This window comes from Macaca nemestrina, chromosome 4, assembly GCF_043159975.1.
Source record: "Macaca nemestrina isolate mMacNem1 chromosome 4, mMacNem.hap1, whole genome shotgun sequence".
Taxonomy (NCBI): Eukaryota; Metazoa; Chordata; class Mammalia; order Primates; family Cercopithecidae; genus Macaca; species Macaca nemestrina.
Window position 1 is genome coordinate 105,726,933 of NC_092128.1, and position 22,691 is coordinate 105,749,623.

A 22,691-nucleotide genomic window follows, 5' to 3' on the forward strand; every position below is an offset into this window, starting at 1 on the left:
TTTAAGCAAACAGGCACACCAGGAGATCATATCCCACACCTGGCCGGGAGGGCCCCACACCCACGGAGCCTCCCTCATTGCTAGCACAGCAGTCTGTGATCTACCGGCAAGGCAGCAGCGAGGCTGGGGGAGGGGCGCCCGCCATTGCTGAGGCTTAAGTAGGTAAACAAAGCTGCTGGGAAGCTCGAACTGGGTGGAGCTCACAGCAGCTCAAGGAAACCTGCCTGTCTCTGTAGACTCCACCTCTGGGGACAGGGCACTGTAAACAATAACAAACGTAGCAGAAACCTCTGCAGACGCAAACGACTCTGTCTGACAGCTTTGAAGAGAGCAGTGGATCTCCCAACACGGAGGTTGAGATCTGAGAAGGGACAGACTCCCTGCTCAAGTGGCTCCCTGACCCCTGAGTAGCCTAACTGGGAGATATCCCCCACTAGGGGCAGTCTGACACCCCACACCTCACAGGGTGGAGTACACCCCTGAGAGGAAGCTTCCAAAGCAAGAATCAGACAGGTACACTTGCTGTTCAGAAATATTCTATCTTCTGCAGCCTCTGCTGCTGATACCCAGGCAAACAGGGTCTGGAGTGGACCTCAAGCAATCTCCAACAGACCTACAGCTGAGGGTCCTGACTGTTAGAAGGAAAACTATCAAACAGGAAGGACACCTACACCAAAACCCCATCAGTACATCACCATCAAGAGAACAAAAAAAACCGGGGGTTGCAATACTAGTCTCTGATAAAACAGACTTTAAACCATCAAAGATCAAAAGAGACAAAGAAGGCCATTACATAATGGTAAAGGGATCAATTCAACAGGAAGAGCTAACTATCCTAAATATATATGCACCCAATACAGGAGCACCCAGATTCATAAAGCAAGTCCTTAGAGACTTACAAAGAGACTTAGACTCCCATACAATAATAATGGGAGACTTCAACACTCCACTGTCAACATTAGACAGATCAACGAGACAGAAAGTTAACAAGGATATCTAGGAATTGAACTCATCTCTGCAGCAAGCAGACCTAATAGACATCTATAGAACTCTCCACCCCAAATCAACAGAATATACATTCTTCTCAGCACCACATCGTACTTACTCCAAAATTGACCACGTAATTGGAAGTAAAGCACTCCTCAGCAAATGTACAAGAACAGAAATTATAACAAACTGTCTCTCAGACCACAGTGCAATCAAACTGGAACTCAGGACTAAGAAACTCAATCAAAACCGCTCAACTACATGGAAACTGAACAACCTGCTCCTGAATGACTACTGGGTACATAACGAAATGAAGGCAGAAATAAAGATGTTCTTTGAAACCAATGAGAACAAAGATACAACATACCAGAATCTCTGGGACACATTTAAAGCAGTGTGTAGAGGGAAATTTATAGCACTAAATGCCCACAAGAGAAAGCAGGAAAGATCTAAAATTGACACTCTAACATCGCAATTAAAAGAACTAGAGAAGCAAGAGCAAACACATTCGAAAGCTAGCAGAAGGCAAGAAATAACTAAGATCAGAGCAGAACTGAAGGAGATAGAGACACAAAAAACCCTCCAAAAAATCAATGAATCCAGGAGTTGGTTTTTTGAAAAGATCAACAAAATTGACAGACCGCTAGCAAGACTAATAAAGAAGAAAAGAGAGAAGAATCAAATTGACGCAATTAAAAATGATAAAGGGGATATCACCACCGACCCCACAGAAATACAAACTACCATCAGAGAATACTATAAACACCTCTACGCAAATAAACTGGAAAATCTAGAAGAAATGGATAATTTCCTGGACACTTACACTCTTCCAAGACTAAACCAGGAAGAAGTTGAATACCTGAATAGACCAATAGCAGGCTCTGAAATTGAGGCAATAATTAATAGCCTACCAACCAAAAAAGTCCAGGACCAGATGGATTCACAGCTGAATTCTACCAGAGGTACAAGGAGGAGTTGGTACCATTCCTTCTGAAACTATTCCAATCAATAGAAAAAGAGGGAATCCTCCCTAACTCATTTTATGAGGCCAACATCATCCTGATACCAAAGCCTGGCAGAGACACAACTAAAAAAGAGAATTTTAGACCAATATCCCTGATGAACATCGATGCAAAAATCCTCAATAAAATACTGGCAAACCGGATTCAGCAACACATCAAAAAGCTTATCCATCATGATCAAGTGGGCTTCATCCCTGGGATGCAAGGCTGGTTCAACATTCGCAAATCAATAAACATAATCCAGCATATAAACAGAACCAAAGACAAGAACCACATGATTATCTCAATAGATGCAGAAAAGGCTTTTGACAAAATTCAACAGCCCTTCATGCTAAAAACACTCATTAAATTCGGTATTGATGGAATGTACCTCAAAATAATAAGAGCTATTTATGACAAACCCACAGCCAATATCATACTGAATGGGCAAAAACTGGAAAAATTCCCTTTGAAAACTGGCACAAGACAGGGATGCCCTCTCTCACCACTCCTATTCAACATAGTGTTGGAAGTTCTGGCTAGGGCCATTAGGCAAGAGAAAGAAATCAAGGGTATTCAGTTAGGAAAAGAAGAAGTCAAATTGTCCCTGTTTGCAGATGACATGATTGTATATTTAGAAAACCCCATTGTCTCAGCCCAAAATCTCCTTAAGCTGATAAGCAACTTCAGCAAAGTCTCAGGATACAAAATTAATGTGCAAAAATCACAAGCATTCTTATACACCAGTAACAGACAAACAGAGAGCCAAATCAGGAATGAACTTCCATTCACAATTGCTTCAAAGAGAATCAAATACCTAGGAATCCAACTTACAAGGGATGTAAAGGACCTCTTCAAGGAGAACTACAAACCACTGCTCAGTGAAATAAAAGAGGACACAAACAAATGGAAGAACATACCATGCTCATGGATAGGAAGAATCAATATCGTGAAAATGGCCATACTGCCCAAGGTAATTTATAGATTCAATGCCATCCCCATCAAGCTAACAATGAGTTTCTTCACAGAATTGGAAAAAACTGCTTTAAAGTTCATATGGAACCAAAAAAGAGCCCGCATCTCCAAGACAATCCTAAGTCAAAAGAACAAAGCTGGAGGCATCACGCTACCTGACTTCAAACTATACTACAAGGCTACAGTAACCAAAACAGCATGGTACTGGTACCAAAACAGAGATATAGACCAATGGAACAGAACAGAGTCCTCAGAAATAATACCACACATCTACAGCCATCTGATCTTTGACAAACCTGAGAGAAACAAGAAATGGGGAAAGGATTCCCTATTTAATAAAGGGTGCTGGGAAAATTGGCTAGCCATAAGTAGAAAGCTGAAACTGGATCCTTTCCTTACTCCTTATACGAAAATTAATTCAAGATGGATTAGAGACTTAAATGTTAGACCTAATACCATAAAACTCCTAGAGGAAAACCTAGGTAGTACCATTCAGGACATAGGCATGGGCAAAGACTTCATGTCTAAAACACCAAAAGCAACAGCAGCAAAAGCCAAAATTGACAAATGGGATCTAATTAAACTAAAGAGCTTCTGCACAGCAAAAGAAACTACCATCAGAGTGAACAGGCAACCTACAGAATGGGAGAAAATTTTTGCAATCTACTCATCTGACAAAGGGCTAATATCCAGAACCTACAAAGAACTCAAACAAATTCACAAGAAAAAAACAAACAACCCCATCAAAAAGTGGGCAAAGGATATGAACAGACATTTCTCAAAAGAAGACATTCATACAGCCAACAGACACATGAAAAAATGCTCATCATCACTGGCCATCAGAGAAATGCAAATCAAAACCACAATGAGATACCATCTCACACCAGTTAGAATGGTGATCATTAAAAAGTCAGGAAACAACAGGTGCTGGAGAGGATGTGGAGAAATAGGAATGCTTTTACACTGTTGGTGGGATTGTAAACTAGTTCAACCATTATGGAAAACAGTATGGCGATTCCTCAAGGATCTAGAACTAGATGTACCATATGACCCAGCCATTCCATTACTGGGTATATACCCAAAGGATTATAAATTATGCTGCTATAAAGACACATGCACACGTATGTTTATTGCAGCACTATTCACAATAGCAAAGACTTGGAATCAACCCAAATGTCCATCAGTGACAGATTGGATTAAGAAAATGTGGCACATATACACCATGGAATACTATGCAGCCATAAAAAAGGATGAGTTTGTGTCCTTTGTAGGGACATGGATGCAGCTGGAAACCATCATTCTTAGCAAACTATCACAAGAACAGAAAACCAAACACCGCATGTTCTCACTCATAGGTGGGAACTGAACAATGAGATCACTTGGACTCAGGAAGGGGAACATCACACACCGGGGCCTATCATGGGGAGGGGGGAGGGGGGAGGGATTGCATTGGGAGTTATACCTGATGTAAATGACGAGTTGATGGGTGCAGCACACCAACATGGCACAAGTATACATATATAACAAACCTGCACGTTATGCACATGTACCCTACAACTTAAAGTATAATAATAATAAATAAATTAAAAAAAAAAAAAAAGAGCTCTTGAAGGAAGCACTAAACATGGAATGGAACAATCGGTACCAGCCACTGCAAAAACATGCCAAAATGTAAAGACCATTGATGCTAGGAAGAAATTGCATCAACTAATGAGCAAAGTAACCAGCTAACATCATAATGACAGGATCAACTTAGCACATAACAATATTAAGCTTAAATGTAAATGGGCGAAATGCTCCAATTAAAAGACAAAGACTGAAAAAGTGGATAAAGAGTTAAGACCCATCAGTGTGCTGTATTCAGGAGACCCATCTCTCGTGCAGACACATGCATAGGCTGAAAATAAAGGGATGGAGGAAGATCTACCAAGCAAATGGAAACAAGCAAAAAAAGCAGGGGTTGCAATCCTAGTCTCTGATAAAACAAACTTTAAACCAACAAAGGTCAAAAGAGACAAAGAAGGCCATTATATAATGGTAAAAGGACCAATTCAACAAGAAGAGCTAACTATCCTAAATATATATGCACCCAATACAGGAGCATCCAGATTCATAAAGCAAGCACTTAGAGACTTGCATAGAGACTTAGACTCCCACACAATAATAATGGGCAATTTTAACACCACACTGTCAACATTAGACAGATCCACGAGGCAGAAAGTTAACAAGGAACTCAGCTCCAAACCAAGCAGACCTAATGGACATCTACAGAACTCTCCACCCCACATCAACAGAATATATATTCTTCTCAGCACCACATCGCACTTATTCCAAAATTGACCACATTGTTGGAAGTAAAGCACTCCTCAGCAAATGTGAAAGAAGAGAAATTATAACAAACAGTCTCTCAGACTGTGGTCTGCAATCAAACTAGAACTCAGGATTAAGAAACTCACTCAAAAGTGCTCAACTACATGGAAACTGAACAACCTGCTCCTGAATGACTACTGGGTACATAACAAAATGAAGGCAGAAATAAATATGTTCTTTGATACCAATGAGAACAAAGACACAACATACCACATTTAAAGCAGTGTGTAGAGGGAAATTTATAGCACTAAACACCCACAAGAGAAAGCAGGAAATATCTAAAATTGACACCCTAACATCACAATTAAAAGAACTAGAGAAGCAAGAGCAAACACATTCAAAAGCTCGCAGAAGGCAAGAAATAACTAAGATCAGAGCAGAACTGAAGGAGATAGAGACACAAAAAAACCCTTAAAAAAATCAATGAATCCAGGAGCTGGTTATTTGAAAAGATCAACAACATTGATAGACCGCTAGCAAGACTAATAAAGAAGAAAAGAGAGAAGAATCAAATAGATGCAATAAAAAATGATAAAGGGGATATCACCACTAACCCCACAGAAATACAAACTACCGTCACAGAATACTACAAACACCTCTACGCAAATAAACTAGAAAATCCAGAAGAAGTGGATAAATTCCTGGACACATACATCCTCCCAAGACTAAACCAGGAAGAAGTTGAATGCCTGAATAGACCAATAACAGGCTCTGAAATTGAGGCAATAATTAATAGCCTACCAACCATAAAAAGTCCAAGACCAGATGGATTCACAGCTGAATTCTACCAGAGGTACAAAGAGGAGCTGGTATCATTCCTTCTGAATCTATTCTAATCAATAGAAAAAGAAGGAATCCTCCCTAACTCATTTTATGAGGCCAACATCATCCTGATACCAAAGCCTGGCAGAGACACAACAAAAAAAGAGAATTTTGGACCAATATCCCTGATGAACATCAATGCAAAATTCGTCAATAAAATACTGGCAAACCGGATCCAGCAGCAAATCAAAAAGCTTATCCACCACGATCAAGTTGGTTTCATCACTGGAATGCAAGGCTGGTTCAACATACACAAATCAGTAAACGTAATCCAGCATATAAACAGAATCAAAGACAAAAACCACACGAGTATCTCAATAGATGCAGAAAAGGCCTTTGACAAAATTCAACAGCCCTTCATGCTAAAAACTCTTAATAAAATAGGTATTGATGGGACGTATCTCAAAATAATAAGAGCTATTTATAACAAACCCACAGCCAATATCATACTGAATGGGCAAAAACTGAAATCATTCCCTTTGAAAACTGGCACAAGACAGGGATGCCCTCTGTGTTCACTCCTTTTCAACATAGTGCTGGCAGTTCTGGCCAAGGCAATCAGGCAAGAGAAAGAAATAAAGGGTATTCAATTAGGAAAAGAGGAAGTCAAATTTTCCCTGTTTGCTGATGACATGATTGTATATTTAGAAAACCCCATCATCTCAGTCCAAAATCTCCTTAAGCTGATAAGCAACTTCAGCAAAGTCTCAGGATACAAAATCAATGTGCAAAAATCACAAGCATTCTTATACACCAATAACAGACAAACAGAGAGCCAAATCATGAGTGAATTGATATTCACAATTGCTTCAAAGAGAATGTGTAGGAATCCAACTTACAAGGAATGTGAAGGACCTCTTCAAGGAGAACTACAAACCACTGCCCAATGAAATAAAAGAGGACACAAACAAATGGAAGAGCATTCCATGCTTATGGGTAGGAAGAATCCAGATCGTGAAAATGGCCATACTGCCCAAGGTAATTTATAGATTCAATGCCATCCCCATCAAGCTACCAATGACTTTCTTCACAGAATTGGAAAAAACTACTTTAAATTTCATATGGAACCAAAAAAGAGCCCTCATTGCCAAGACAATCCTAAGCCAAAAGAACAAAGCTGGAGGTATCACACTACCTGACTTCAAACTATACTACAAGGCTACAGTAACCAAAACAGCATGGCACAGAACAGAGCCCTCAGACATAATACCACACATCTACAACCATCTGATGTTTGACAAACCTGATAAAACCAAGAAATGGGGAAAAGATTCCATATTTAATAAATGGTGCTGGGAAAACTGGCTAGCCATATGTAGAAAGCTGAAACTGGATCCCTCCCTTATGCCTTTTACAAAAATTAATTCAAGATAGATTAAAGACTTAAATGTTAAACCTAAAACCATAAAAACCCTAGAAGAAAACCTAGGCAATACCATTCAGGACATAGGCATGGGCAAGGACTTCATGACTAAAACACCAAAAGCAATGGCAACAAAAGCCAAAATTCACAAATGGAATCTAATTAAACTAAAGAGCTTCTGCACAGCAAAAGAAACTACCATCACAGTGTAACAGGCAACCTACAGAATGGGAGAAAAATTTTACAATCTACCCATCTGACAAAGGGCTAATATTCAGAATCTACAAAGAACTTAAACAAATTTACAAGAAAAAAAACAAACAACCCCATCAAAAAGTGGGCAAGGGATATGAACAGATACTTCTCAAAAGAAGACATTTATGCAGGCAACAGATACATGAAAAAATGCTCATCATCACTGGCCATCAGAGAAATGCAAATCAAAACCACAATGAGATATCATCTCACACCAGTTAGCATGGTGATCTTTAAAGTCAGGAAACAACAGGTGCTGGAGGGGATGTAGAGAAATAGGAACACTTTTACACTGTTGGTGGGACTGTCAACTAGTTCGACCATTGTGGAAGACAGTGTGGGGATTCCTCAAGGATCTAGAATTAGAAATACCATTTGACTCAGCTATCCCATTACTGGGTATATACCCAAAGGATTATAAATCATGCTGCTATAAAGACACATGCACACATGTTTATTGTGGCACTATTCACAATAGCAAAGACTTGAAACCAACCCAAATGTCCATCAGTGATAGACTGGATTAAGAAAACATGGCACATATACACAGAATACTATGCAACCATAAAAGAGGATGAGTTCATATCCTTTGTATGGACATGGATGAAGCTGGAAACCATCATTCTGAGCAAACTATCACAAGGACAGAAAACCAAACACCACATGTTCTCACTCATAGGTGGGAACTGAACAATGAGAATACTTTGACACAGGGTGGGGAACATCACACACCATGGCCTGTCATGGGGTGGGGGACGGGATGAGGGATAGCATTAGGAGATATACCTAATGTAAATGACAAGTTAATGGGTGCAGCACACCAACATGGCACATGTAGACATATGTAACACACCTGAATGTTGTGCACATGTACCCTAGAACTTAAAGTATAATAATAAAAAAAAATAGATATGAGAGGATGTTTTGAAGAAAAGCATTCCAAAACTCCTTGTTTGATTGGAAGAAGGGGAAGTATATCAATGTATTTTATACTTGAAGAAATTATATCTGTATGTTAACATTTTATGGTTAGCCACCAAAAGAACAGAAGCAATCTGCCTTCCCAGTTAGTGTCAGTGGGGAGGGTAGCCATGGTAACAAATACAAACGTTTTCCACAAATTTCTATTTTGTTCCTCAAATGCCAGTTTCCAATGTCCTCACAGTTTTGATTACATCTCTACAGTCAATATTGGTTGAATCTGTATATCCTTCTTAAAGGCTAGATAGAGCCTAATAGTGTATTTTATATTCCAGGACTATATAACCGATTTAGAGAGAAATTAGCGCCTCTTTGGTAGCCCTCCCAGTGAAATATACTGATTTTTAAAAGTTTTAGTCATTGTTTTGTAACATTTTTCCATATTAAAAAACAAAAAGGATAAGAAATACAAACTATTTTGAAAAACAGAACTTATTCATTTAGTTAGTTAGTTTTGAGACAGAGTCTCACTTTGTCCAGGCTGGAGTGCAGTGGTGCAATGCCGGCTCACTGGAAGCTCCACCTCCCGGGTTCACGCCATTCTCCTGCCTCAGCCTCCTGAGTAGCCGGAACTACAGGCGCCCGCCACAACGCCCGGCTAATTTTTGTTTTTTTTTTTGTATTTTTAGTAGAGATGGGGTTTTGCCGTGTTAGCCAGGATGGTCTCAATCTCCTGACCTCATGAGCCTTCCAAAGTGTTGGGATTACAGGCGTGAGCCACTGCGGCCAGCCCAAAAACAGAACTTTTTTAAAACACATAGAGCATTTTTAAACCTGCCCAAACAATCTCAAAGCAATCCTTTTCCCTCAAAATACTTTATTGAGCTTATATTTTTTTCTATATGGCATATAGAAAGGTGCCTAAAATTTCTAGCTCATAGAACTATTGTAAAGGTAATATCCCTGTAGTCACCATATAATTAACTGAAATAGAGAAATGATTATACTGAGTCTCCACTTGCCAGCCTCCAAGATAAGAATCAGCTACTGACCTGATTTTTGAGATTATCAACATAACCATTTGTATATACATATAAAACTATGATTTACTTTAATCTGTTTTTAAACAACATACAAATGGAAGTCCATTGCTATTCTAAATAGCATCCTTTCAAAATTTCATTTTCTATTTGATGCTAAAGTATAAAATTTATAATTTTGAATTTTAATATTAATGCTTACATCTAGTAACATTGTAAATTTTCTTATTATTGCAAATACTATATCCATACACTTTAAAAATTTTTCTAGATACACTATGTAATCTACTTTTAAGAACACTTATTTCTTTTTTTTTCAAGTTTTCCAATGCTTATACTTATTACTACTTTTCTTTTTATGTACTGTGCTGGATAGTATCCCTGGTACAACACTGACTATGTCACTAGTTTTCATTGATTCTATGCTAGCCTTTTTTATGCTGAAAACTTCCTAAAAGATTGTGTATATTTATTAATCTCTATATTGACATAAGCACTATGAAAACTCAATAAATATTTGTTGAAAGAGTAAAACTATTAATTTTAATTTTAAATGTTTTGCACGACAAGAACAACATTGTAAAGAAATCTGATGATTCAGCTAGGAATATGTTCCACTGAAAGAAACAGAAAACCTAACAAAGGTGGCTTATACAATATGGACGTTGTTTATTATATCATTCAACAAGAAAATGAAAGATAAGTATCTGTTGGCATTGGTTCAGCAGCAGAAGGATGGTAGGTCAGATATATCTGCTATTTTTATGGCCTTTCCCTTATGGTCACAAGATGACTGCTGCAGCTCTGGGCATGACATCTTAGTGTAATGAAAGCAGGAAGAAACAGAGAAGGGGCAGCTAAGTCTGTCCTTTTGTGAGAAAGGCAGATACTTTCCTAGATGTAACCAAAACTGACTTCATCTTAGTTTTCATTGACAAAAACTAGCAATTTATCTCAGGGAGCAATTAAGTGTGGGGGCAAAACACATGACTGTTGAAATTAATTTCAACTTATCACCTGAGACAGGTCTCACTGCTGCTTCCCGTGGTACTCTTATCAAGATAAGACAGGCTAGCAGATGTAAGTGCCTGCCACATGTGATACACAGTTTTTCCTACTGCTTTCTTAATTTCATCCTTAGAGAATACAATTAGAAATAAGCTGCTATTACTGCTAACCAAAGATCTCCTCCAATTATTTATTAATTTTACACATGAACTAGGAGATATTCCATTAAAGCCTTTGTTAGGAAATATGTTTAAACAACAGTATAAAAGGGATGATTTTGAGATAGAATTTTAGTGACATCTCCAGTTCTGGTTACATGATATTGGTTAAGCTTCTGAAAAATCAAATAAATCCACAAACTTTCCTGATATGAATCTAATCTTGTTAATTTTCCTTTTCATTTAATCAACAAATATCAGCTAGTCTGTATAAGCCCACTGGAAGGTCTCTTAATTCAGTAGTAGTCTTACCTCAGGTATGCTCCATACATGAAGAACAATCCCATCATTAGTCCATTTAAAATAAAGATTACACCAACATAAAAGCAAGCAGGATCTCCCAATCCTTTGAAAAGATACAGATAATCAGAGTTTAATGAATATATGACTCTAAAGCAATTGGGCATAATTATCTCAGTGCTTTGCAATCAAGAGCTCATGAATTTGCTGAAAGCATTTGCTTTCCAGATTGCTGCTGTGTTTAATTCTTTGCCCTTATAAGAGTTTTTGTGTGTGTGTGTGTATGCAGACACATATATATGTGTGTGTATATATATGTGTGTGTGTGTATATATACATACACATATGTAAGCTCACTCTTAATGAGGTATTATATAGTTACACTTATACCTTACACTTTTTATAATTGCATTTGTACTTTCCTCTAAGGAATTACTATTATACTGTAATGATTTGTTGGGGATTCACATTTATTTAGCTGATGCTGCTAGTGTTCAGTGTCTGGAACTGTCTGTAGAACCACTTAATGAATACAAAAGAAAAACCATTGCATTATCTTTATCTTTTGCTAGGCTGTAGGAAGAGTTAAGATATGGTTTTGACTTCAGGGTACAGCTTTAGTCTATATGAAATGATCCAGTCATTTGATCCATTATTATGTATAGCTAGAATCTTAGTATATTCCATATAGAAGATTGTGCATGTGTGTGGCAGTATGTACTTTACAATCATCCCACATTTTTCTCAGAACAAGTTTATGATATTAGCTGGTATAAAAATACTTTTCTTATGGTCAAGAAAACAGAACATAAGATATTCAACTTGTCAAAGGTTATTTCACTTTAACTGGCTGGAGCCAAGGTCTGAAGGCTGGCCTTCTGATTCCCCCTGCCTCTCTGATCACTCCTTTCAGTCAGTTCCAGTAACTTCTCTTGTTTTATTTACCACTCTTTAATATTGGACCACATTAGGCTCTGTCAAATGCCCCCTTCATTTCTCCATCTGCATATTCTCCATAAAGAAATTCTTCCACATCCATGGCTCCAATGATCTATATACAGATGACTCCAACTCTATATTTAATCCAGAACTTTCTCCTTATTCTGATACCCAGGTAGCCACTTGATATCCACACTCTGAGGTCTCTCAAGTACCTCAAATTAATGCATACACAATGAAACATAACAATACAAACCTGCTGCTGTTCAAATGCTTCTTACCATTCAAAGGAGCTCAGTTACTTAAGCTAGAAACCCAACTGTGTTTCACATGATTCTTCACTCACCTTCCCCTCCCTTACCAAACAATTACCAAGTCTCGTCCATTCTACTTCCAAAATCTCTCTCACACCCAGGCATTTCCACATTATCTTTCCTGCAGTCACTTGCTGAGAATAGAGGAACTCTCCTGCCTGGCCTCCCTGAACCTACTTTTGTCCCTTTTCTAATATTCTTTCCATACCATTGACTAAATAATGTTTTAAAATGAAAATCTGTTAAAATTCTTCAATGGATAAAGTATAAAATCCTTCGCCAGTGCACGCCTTTCATGATCTGATCCTCCTTATATTCCCAGCACCATTTCACATCATTTTCTTCTCCATTGTTTCCAGGAATTCTAGCCTTCTCTCAGTTCTCTCTTGCTTCAGGATATTTGAATATGCTATTCCCTATTCTTAAAATACTTACCCTCTCTTACTCCTAATGTCGGGAACCTTATTTTCTTATTTGTAATATCCATCACAGTTGTAACTGCTAATAGCCCCCTTACAGCATAAACTCGATGAGGGCAAGCCTCCACGTCTAGCTGGTTCATCTCTCTGTCCCAAGTGCCAAACACAAACCTATCACTTATCGGGAATGTAACTAACACCATACTTGGGGGATCATTTTCACCACTCAGACAGGGTCACACCTTCCAGCTGACTGAATCATTGCAAAGTCTCTCATTTTATGAGGCATTTTCTCCAATCCTTTACATTGTACACAAAAAAGTATAATTGCCCCTCACACATCCTTATCAATTCTATTTTTACTGAGGGAATCAGTAAAAAATGCAAGGAAAATAAGATTTAGTTTATATTCCAAGAGTTGAATGTTGTTACAAACAAGTCTAAAAATTCTTTCATAAAATATAGTAAGTCATGTTGTTAAAAATTTGAAGAAATAAAGAAAAAACAACAGTGTTAGTGTTATGAAAAGAGATACATGTGGCTCTGAACAACAGTCTCAAGGGACAGCACGGTACTTGAATTGTAAAAGTGCTGAAATGCAAACATCCTAAATGGAAGTGACCACTATGTATCCTGAAAAGCTGTTAGATGATTCCAAAAGCGGTTCTTTGACAAATAAATAGGAATAAATAAATAATAAATAATAAAATAAATAGGAAGAGTTTTATTAATACTAATGGACTATGAACATATATAAAAAAGTAATATTTCTAAATCTATCTATTATTACATATCTGATTTTTAAATATGTATGCATAAATTTATACATTAGCTATTACAAATAGATATTTGACTAATGTATCCCCAAAATTTATATATTGAAGCTACCCCAAAAAACATCTTTCTGTATCTCGCATTCTGAAATAGAAGACTGACTTATAGTCAAGATTGCCTTACAATGGGATATGTTAATACTCAAATTCCAAAATTTGTACTCAAATTTGTAAGTACACAGCCTTCTCAGAAAACTACTTTAAAATGTAAAATACTCATGGAGGTGAGTCAGTTCTAATTTTTTTAAATCAACAACAGTATTTTACAATAATTCTTAAAAGTGAATCATAATATTATTAAATGTTGATGAATGTTTACAAATGACAGCATTTTTGGAAGAAACATGCCTTCACAGCTTTGAACTTCATTAAGAGGTTCTATTCTGGTGACATTCCAGCAGGTCTTAGTTTCTAGTCCAAATAAATTCATTATTCCCATGAATGTGCGATACCAGGAGGCTATGACTACCTTAAAAAAGATAAAAACAAAGAGATAATGAAGGAAAATACATTCTCTTCATAATAATAATCTTTTCAAAATATGATTTTGTGATGGTTGCCTTAGACATTATAAACTCTGACAAATTCATTTAGATCATTTCACTTGGGAATCAGTCACTTCAAAATTATACATTATACTTCTATATAGAAAGATATTATATATGTGGTAACCAATTCTTTAATATAAATAATAATAACTGTAAGTCAATATCAAAGTATATAATTAAAATATGGTGATTAATAGAAAAATACAAAGATTTACAGAAACATTTCATAATTCACTTCATTTAGAACCTTGAATTTATTTCTTCATAAAATGTAAAATATATTATAAAAACTGGAACAGAATGGAATAATAGCTCCTGTGCCCATTACAGTTTTAACCAAGCAGAAGATTTAATTGACCAGTTCTTTCCAATCTGCAAGCTATTTTTAAAAGTTCAAAGACAAAGGAAAAATAACAAGAGAAAAAAAATTCCAACAGAATGTTCATGTCTCAGAGGTCTTTTAAAAATAACATTATACATTCTGGAAAACTAACGTGAGATCACTGGGGGAAAAAGTCGAAAAATAAAGAGTTGAAAAGAGAAAGTAAGCACCTCTTAGAGCTAACCATTTTTAATATTTTGGTGATTGGCCAGTTGCAGTGGCTCATGCCTGTAATCCCAGCACTTTGGGAGGCCAAGGCGGGTGGATCACAAGGTCAGGAGTTCGAGACCAGCCTGGCCAACATGGTGAAACCAAATGTCTACTAAAAATACAAAAATTAGCTGGGCGTGGTGGTGGGCATCTGCAATGCCAGCTACTCGGGAGGCTGACGCAGGAGAATCACTTGAAATCGGAAGGCATAGGCTGCAGTGAGCCAATATCATACCACTGCACTCCAGCCTGGGTGACAAGACCGAAACTCCATCTCAAAAAAAAAAAAGAAAAGAAAAGAAAAGAAAAAAGTTGGTGATTATCTTTCCAGTCCTCCCCCCCTAGGCATTTAAAACATGAAATTAGAGTTACTCAATACTACCTAATGAGATCACATTATCAATGTTAATGTAATATACATCACTAAACATCATAAACATCTTTCCATGTCTCACAAGTGTAGATTTATTATGCAGCCTGATATAGCAGGAAAAACATAGCTTTGATATCAGAATTAAACTCAAATTCTGACTCTACAAGTTATAGTTTCTACGGTCTCAAGTAATCCTTCAACAGCTGTCAATCACTTCATCTCTCAAATGAGTTTAATAATAACTATTCTACAAGAGAAGTGAGATAAGAGCTCACATATACAGTCATATATGTCCTAAGTATAGTGCTGGCACATAGTATGCAGTGAATGCTTTTACCTTTTTAAAACATTCTGTTCTAAACTTACATTTTTATTTGTAAATGAGAAATTTATCTCCTGTGAACACAATAAGTATGAACATAAAATTCAACATTGCAGTACTACGTAGTGTTGGAGTAAATCTAGATCCTCTCAATTTTTTATCTCTGTGATGTGAAAAGACTGGGAACAAGTCCTGTTCTTCATAATGCTCTCAAGTTTTAAAAACAACTGAACTACATTATAATTACTTTTGACATTTTTGATAATGTCAAAGAAGAAATTGAAAACTGTGCTTACTAATTATTCAATAAATATTGTTGAATAAGTAAAAAAGAAAGTTGTCACTGAGACCATACCGAAATTAATGAAACAAGAAATAGAGAATTTTACTGTATAATTAAGATTCAGGTATAACCAAAAATTAAAAATACTAAGTATCAAACACAGAGAAATGGGGCTATTGTAATAAGTTAAACCCTCATTTTATATATACAGAGAAAGTCAACATTAACTGAAATTGAAGATACAGGAAATAGGTTTTTGCATTCAGGTTTTTGCATTTACATTAGAGTTATGAAGATAGCCATTAGAGTAAATAAAAACAGAAGAGTGCCTCCAAAGAGTAAGCAGGGATGCAGAGAAAGTTGGTACAGAAAACTGCGGCTTTAATCTTAGGCAGATCTATATTATCCAATTGTTACTATTACAAATTACATTAAACACTTACAGAAATCAAAATCTGAGAAATTTTCCAAGTACCTGGAAATTAAGCAACATGATTTTATTTTGTTATTTGTGTGTGTGTGTGTTTCTAGAAGATTTTTAAAAATTATTATTATTTTTAAGTTCCGGGATACATGTGCAGGATGTGCAGGTTTGTTACATAGGTAAACGTGTGCCATGGTGGTTTGTTACATAGGTAAACGTGTGCCATGGTGGTTTGCTGCACCTATTGACCCATCATCAAAGTATTAAGCCCAGCATGCATTTGCTCTTTTCCCTGATGCTTTCCCCTGCCCTGCCCTTCGCCTACAAGCCCCAGTGAGTGTTGTTCCCCTCCCTGTGTCCATAATAACACAATTTTAAACTGCTGATGGATCAAAGAAGAAATCACATGAGAAATTAGAAAATAATTTGAACTGAATGAAAATGAAAATACAATATATAAATATTTAAGTAATACAAATGTTTGCTATTGGGAAGACGGAGTGGATGTACTTTTCCTGATTACTCCCTTGAAGTACAACTGAAAACCCTTTGAGCTATATGCAAATCAAACATAAGAAGACTCTGAAAAGTAGAGAGAAGACAGACTTGAGACCCAAAGAACAACATGGTTATGAGTTCCATGGGCTCTCTCTGTGCCTCATTTTCTCAGATTTGGAGTTAAAGAGGCTGGCAATCCAGAAACGCCAGTGGGCACTGCTATGGTTTGAATGTGTCCCATCCAAAATTCAGGTGTTGAAACTTAATGGCCAATGTGATAGTATTAAGAGATGGGACCTGTAAGAGGTAATGGACACCTCTTACAGGTCTGCCATGTGAGGACACAGGGTTCCTCTCCTTCAGAAGATGCAACATCAAGGCACCATCTTGGAAGCAGAGAGCAGCCCTCACCAGACACCAAAACTGCTGGCGCCTTGATCTTGGACTTCCTTGGACTCCAGAATTCTTAGACTCCAGAATTGTGAGATATAAATTTCTATTCTTTATAAATTACCTAATCTCAGATACTTTGTTCAAACAACACAAAACAGACTAAGACAAATATACAAAAAGTACCAAAAAAAGTCAAAAGAAAAAAAAAAAGTGGTTCCACCCCTACCATATAAACAAAGGCCAAGTGGGGAAGTTAGATTTCCACCTTCCCTGGGCATTTTCGTTTTCTTTTCTTTTCTTTTTAAATTTTTTTTTAGATGGAGTCTCACTCTTTTCAGTCAGACTTGAGTGCAGTGGTGCAATCTTGGCTCACTGCAACCTCTTCCTCCTGGGTTCAAGCCAATTCTCCTGCCTCAGCTTCCTAAGTAGCTGAGATTACAAGTGCCTGCCACCACGCCTGGCTAATTTTTGTATCTTTTGTAGAGACAGGGTTTCACCATGTTGGCCAGGCTAGTCTCAAACTCCTGACCTCAGGTGATGCTGAAAGCAACAAGATGGTGCCTTCCCCCTTTTTCCCCTTCCTTTGCTTGAGTGATGCCAGAGATATCCAGTTAAAATAGCAGGTTTAAATAAAATCCAGTCTCATAATACTCAAAATGTATAGGTTTCAAGTGAAAATGACTCATCAAGAACCAGAAAGGTCTCAAACTGAATGAGAAAATAAATGGATTCCAATACTGAGATGAAAGAAATATTAGCATTATCAAGGATTTTTAAGCAACAGTCATAAATATACTCTAATGAGCATGCTTAAAACAAATGGAAAAATTGAAAAACTTGCCAGAGAAATAGAAAGTCTCAGCAAAAAAAACAAAAACAAAAACATAAATCAATACTAAGAACATCTCTCAAAACCACACAATTACATGGAAATTAAACAACCTGCCCCAAATGACTTTTTGAGTCAACAAAGAAATTAAGGTGGAAATCAAGAAATTCTTTGAAACTAATGAAAATAAAGATACAACATACCAGGATTGCTGGAACACAGTTAAAGTAGTGTTAAGAGGAAAGTTTACAGAGCTAAATGCCGACTTCAAAAAGTTAGAAAGATCTCAAATTAACAACCTAACATCACACCTAGAGGAACCAAAAAAGTAAGTGCAAACCAACCCAAAATCTAGCAGAAGATAAGAAATAACCAAATCAGAGATGAATTGAATGAAATTGAGACACAAAACACCATACAAATGATCAACAAAACCATGAGTTGATTCTTTGAAAGAACAAGTAAGTTTAATAGACCACTAGCTAGACTAATAAAGAGAAAGAGAGAGAAGACCCAAATAAACACAATCGAAATGACAAAGGAGATATTACCATTGACCCCATAGAAAAGCAAAAAACTCTGAGAGACTATTATGAACAACTCTATGGACACAAACTGGGAAACCTAGAAGAAATGGCTGAATTCCTGGAAATACATAACCTCCAAAGATTGAACCAAGAAGAAATGAAAACGCTGAACAGATCAATAACAAGTTCCAAGACTGAATCACCAATAAAAAGCCTACCAGCCAGAAAAAGCCCTGGAACAGATGACTTCACAACCAAATTCTACCAGACATATAAGGAGAGTGGATACCAATCATACTGAAACTATTCCAAAAAATTGAGGAGGGATTCCTCCCTTACTCATTCTATAAGACCAGCATCATTCTGATGCCAAAACATGGCAGAGCCACAATGTAAAAAAGAAAACTTCAGGCCAATATATCTGATGAATATAGATGCAAAATCCTCAACAAAATACTAGCATACTGAATCCATCAGCACATCAAAAAGCTAATCCACCACGATCAAGTAGGCTTTATTCCTAGGATGAAAGGTTGGTTCAACATAGGCAAATCAATAAATATGATCGATCACATAAAAGAACTAAAAAAAACCCCACATGATTATCGAAATAGATGCAGAAAAGGCTTTTGATAAAATTCAACATCCTTTCATTTTAAAAACCTTCAACAAAGTAGGCATTGAAGGAACATACCTCAAAATTAGAAGAGCCATCTATGACAAACTCATAGCCAACACCATACTGAACAGACAAAAGCTAGAAGCATTTGCCTTGAGAACTGGAACAACAAAAGGATGTTCACTTTCCCCATTGCTATTCAAAATAGTAGTGGAGGTCCCAGCCAGAGCAACCAGGCAAGAGAAAGAAAGAAAATAAATCCATATAGGAAGACAGGAATTCACACTATCTTTTTTCTAAACACTATAATTTTATACCTAAAAAGCCCCATAGTCTCTAATTAAAAGCTCCTAGATATGTCTTTTTAAAACTTTAGCAAGCTTTCTGGATGTAAAATCAATGTACCAAAGTCAGTAGTATTTCTATGCACCAACAATGTCCAAGCTGGGAGCCAAATCAAGAATGCAATCTCATTCACAATAGCCACAAAAAAGTAATAAAAAACTTATAAAAGAATACTTAGGAATACAGCTAAGTAGAGAGGAGAAAGATCTCTACAATGAGAATTACAAAACACTGCTGAAAGAAATCAGAGACAATAAAAACAAATGGAAAAACATTCCATGCTCATGGATAGGAAGATTCAATATTGTTAAAATGACCATACTATGGAAAGCAATTTACAGATTCGATGCTATTCCTATCAAACTACCAATGACATTTTTCACATAATTACAAAAACTATTCTAAAACTTATAGGGATACTCCTTCAACGTAAATAAGGTTAAAATTAATTAATTAATTAATTAAAATAAAACATATGAAACCAAAAAATAGTTCAAATAGCCAAAGCAATCCTAAACAAAAAGGACAAAGCCAGAGGCATCATACTACCCAACTTCAAAATATATTTCAAGGCTACAATAACCAAAACAGCATGGTGCTAGCACAAAAACAGACACATAGACCAATGGAACAGAATAGAGAGCCCAGAAATAAAGTCACACACCTAGAACCATCTGATTTTCAACAAACCTGACAAAACAAGTGAACAGGAAAAAGGACTTCTTATTCAGTAAATGATGCTGGGATAACTGGCTAGCCATATGCAGAAGACTGAAACTTCACCCTTTCTTTTCCCCATACACAAAAATCAACTCAAGATGAATTAAAGACTGAAATTTAAAACCTAAAACAATGAAAACCCTAGAAGAAAACATAGAAAATACCATTCTGGACATAGACCCTGGCAAAAATTTCATGACGAAGACGCCAAAAGCAATTGCAACAAAACAAAGATTGACAAATGCAACCTGATTAAATTAAAGAGCTTCTGCATGGCAAAAGAAACTACCAAGAGAGTAAACAGACAACCTACAGAAAGGGAGAAATATTTGCAAACTAGTCATCTGACAAAGGTCTAATATCCAGAATCCATAAGGAACAAATCAAAAGTAAAAAAACAACCCCATTAAAAAATGGGTACTCCATGCCACTCCCAGTCACAGCCTCCTGCGCATCGCTCAGCTCCAACATGGCAAAAATCTCCAGCCTTACAGAGACTGAGTGGTGCATTGAGTCCCTGATTGCTGTTTTCCAAAAGTAGGCTGGAAAGGATGGTTACAACTGCAGTCTCTCCAAGACGGAGTTCCTAAGCTTCATGAATACAGAGCTGGCTGTCTTCACAAAGAACCAGAAGGACCCCTTGACCGCATGAAGAAACTGGAATGGGCAGTTAGATTTCCCAGAATTTCTTAATCTGATTGGTGGCCTAGCTGTGGCTTGCCATGACTCCTTCCTTAAGGCTGTCCCTTCCCAGAAATGGACCTGAGGACCCCTTGGGCCTGGCCTTCAAACCCACCCCCTTTCCTTCCAGCCTTTCTGTCATCATCTCCTCCTCACAGCCCACACGTCCCCTGAGCCCAGCACACCCACCACATCATGCAGGCCCCACCTGTGGATAGTAATAAAACAATGTCACTTTTTTAAAACATGAAAAAAAAGTGGGTGAAAGACATAAACACAAATTTCTCAAAATTAGATATTTATGTGGCCATCAATCATATGAAAAAGTGTTGAACATCACTAATCATTAGAGAAATGCAAATCAAAACCACACTAACCCAATCGGAATGGCTATTATTAAAAAGTAGGGCCCGGCGCGGTGGTTCAAGCCTGTAATCCCAGCACTTTGGGAGGCCGAGACAGGCGGATCACGAGGTCAGGAGATTGAGACCATCCTGGCTAACACGGTGAAACCCCGTCTCTACTAAAAAATACAAAAAAACTAGCCAGGCGAGGTGGCAGGCGCCTGTAGTCCCAGCTACTGGGGAGACTGAGGCAGGAGAACGGCGTAAACCCGGGAGGCGGAGCTTGCAGTGAGCTGAGATCGCGCCACTGCACTCCAGCCTGGGTGACAAAGCGAGACTCCATCTCAAAAAAAAAAAAAAAAAAGTAAAAAACAACCAGATGCTGGTAAGGTTGTGGAGAAAAGGGCATGCTTATACACTGCTGGTGGGAATGTAAACTAGTTCAAACACTGTGGAAAGCAATTTGGAAATTTCTCAAAGAACATAAAACTGAACTACCATTTAACCCAGCAATCCCATTTCTGGGTATATACCCAAAGGAATATAAATTAGCCTACCATAAAGACACATGCACATGTATGTTCACTGCAGCACTAGTCACAACAGCAAAGACATGGAATCAACCTAAATGCCATCAATAGTGGAATGGATAAAGAAAATGTGGTACATATACCCCATGAATATTACGCAGCCATTGTAAAGAACAAGATAATGTCCTTTGCAGCAACATGGAAGGAGCTAGAGGCCAGTAAGCTGACTGACAGAAAACTAAATACTGCGTGTTCTCATTTATAAGTGGAGCTAAACACTGAGTACACACGGACACAAAGAAGGGAACAACAGACACTGGGGCCTACTTGAGGGTGAAAGGTGGGAGGAGGGTGAATACTGAAAAACTGCCTATTGAGTACTATGCTTATTACCTGGGTGACAAAATACTCCATACACCAAATCCCCACTGCATGCAATTCACTTATATAGCAAACCCACACATGTACCCCATGAACCTAAAACAGAAGTGGGAAGAAGAAAAAGTGTCAGCAGAAAAACAGAAGACATAAAGAAAAGTCAAAATTTTCAAAACTCAAAAATAAAATAATCTAAATAAAAAACCTTAATGGATGGTACAAGAGGAGAATGGCAGAGATCGAAGAAAATAACCAGTAAACTAGAAGACAGAACAATAGAAATTAATCTGAGTAAAAGAGAAAAAACAAATGCTAACACAATTAAAAAAACAAAAACAAAAACAAAAAAAACAGCCCTAGGAACCTGTGGAACTTTAACAAAGGATCCTGTATTCATGTCATTGGAGTCTTGGAAGGAGACGGGAAAGAGGCAGGGCTGAAAAAGAACTCAAAGAAATAATTACTAAGGCTGGTCCCGGTGGCTCATGCCTGTAATCCCAGAGTTTGGGTGACCAGGGTAGGCAGACTGCTTGAAGGAGTTTCAGACCATCCTGAGCAATATAGTGAAACCCCACGTCTA

General features: G+C 37.4%; 1 protein-coding gene and 1 pseudogene across 5 annotated transcripts in view; one reads left to right on the forward strand and one right to left on the reverse strand.

The window, feature by feature from the left end:
• The window catches only part of LOC105475933 (probable C-mannosyltransferase DPY19L2), a 115,633-nt gene that overhangs the window by 77,185 nt on the left and 15,757 nt on the right, over window positions 1-22,691 (reverse strand). For all 5 annotated transcript variants that reach the window (XM_071095027.1, XM_071095026.1, XM_071095025.1 and 2 more), the window contains exons 5-6: window positions 14,054-14,174; window positions 11,213-11,306 (exon numbers count right to left, since the gene is read on the reverse strand). In XM_071095027.1, coding sequence (XP_070951128.1) covers window positions 11,213-11,306; window positions 14,054-14,174 — 215 coding nt within the window. The remainder of the gene's footprint in view (window positions 1-11,212; window positions 11,307-14,053; window positions 14,175-22,691) is intronic.
• On the forward strand, window positions 20,508-21,452 carry LOC105475856 (protein S100-A11 pseudogene; annotated as a pseudogene).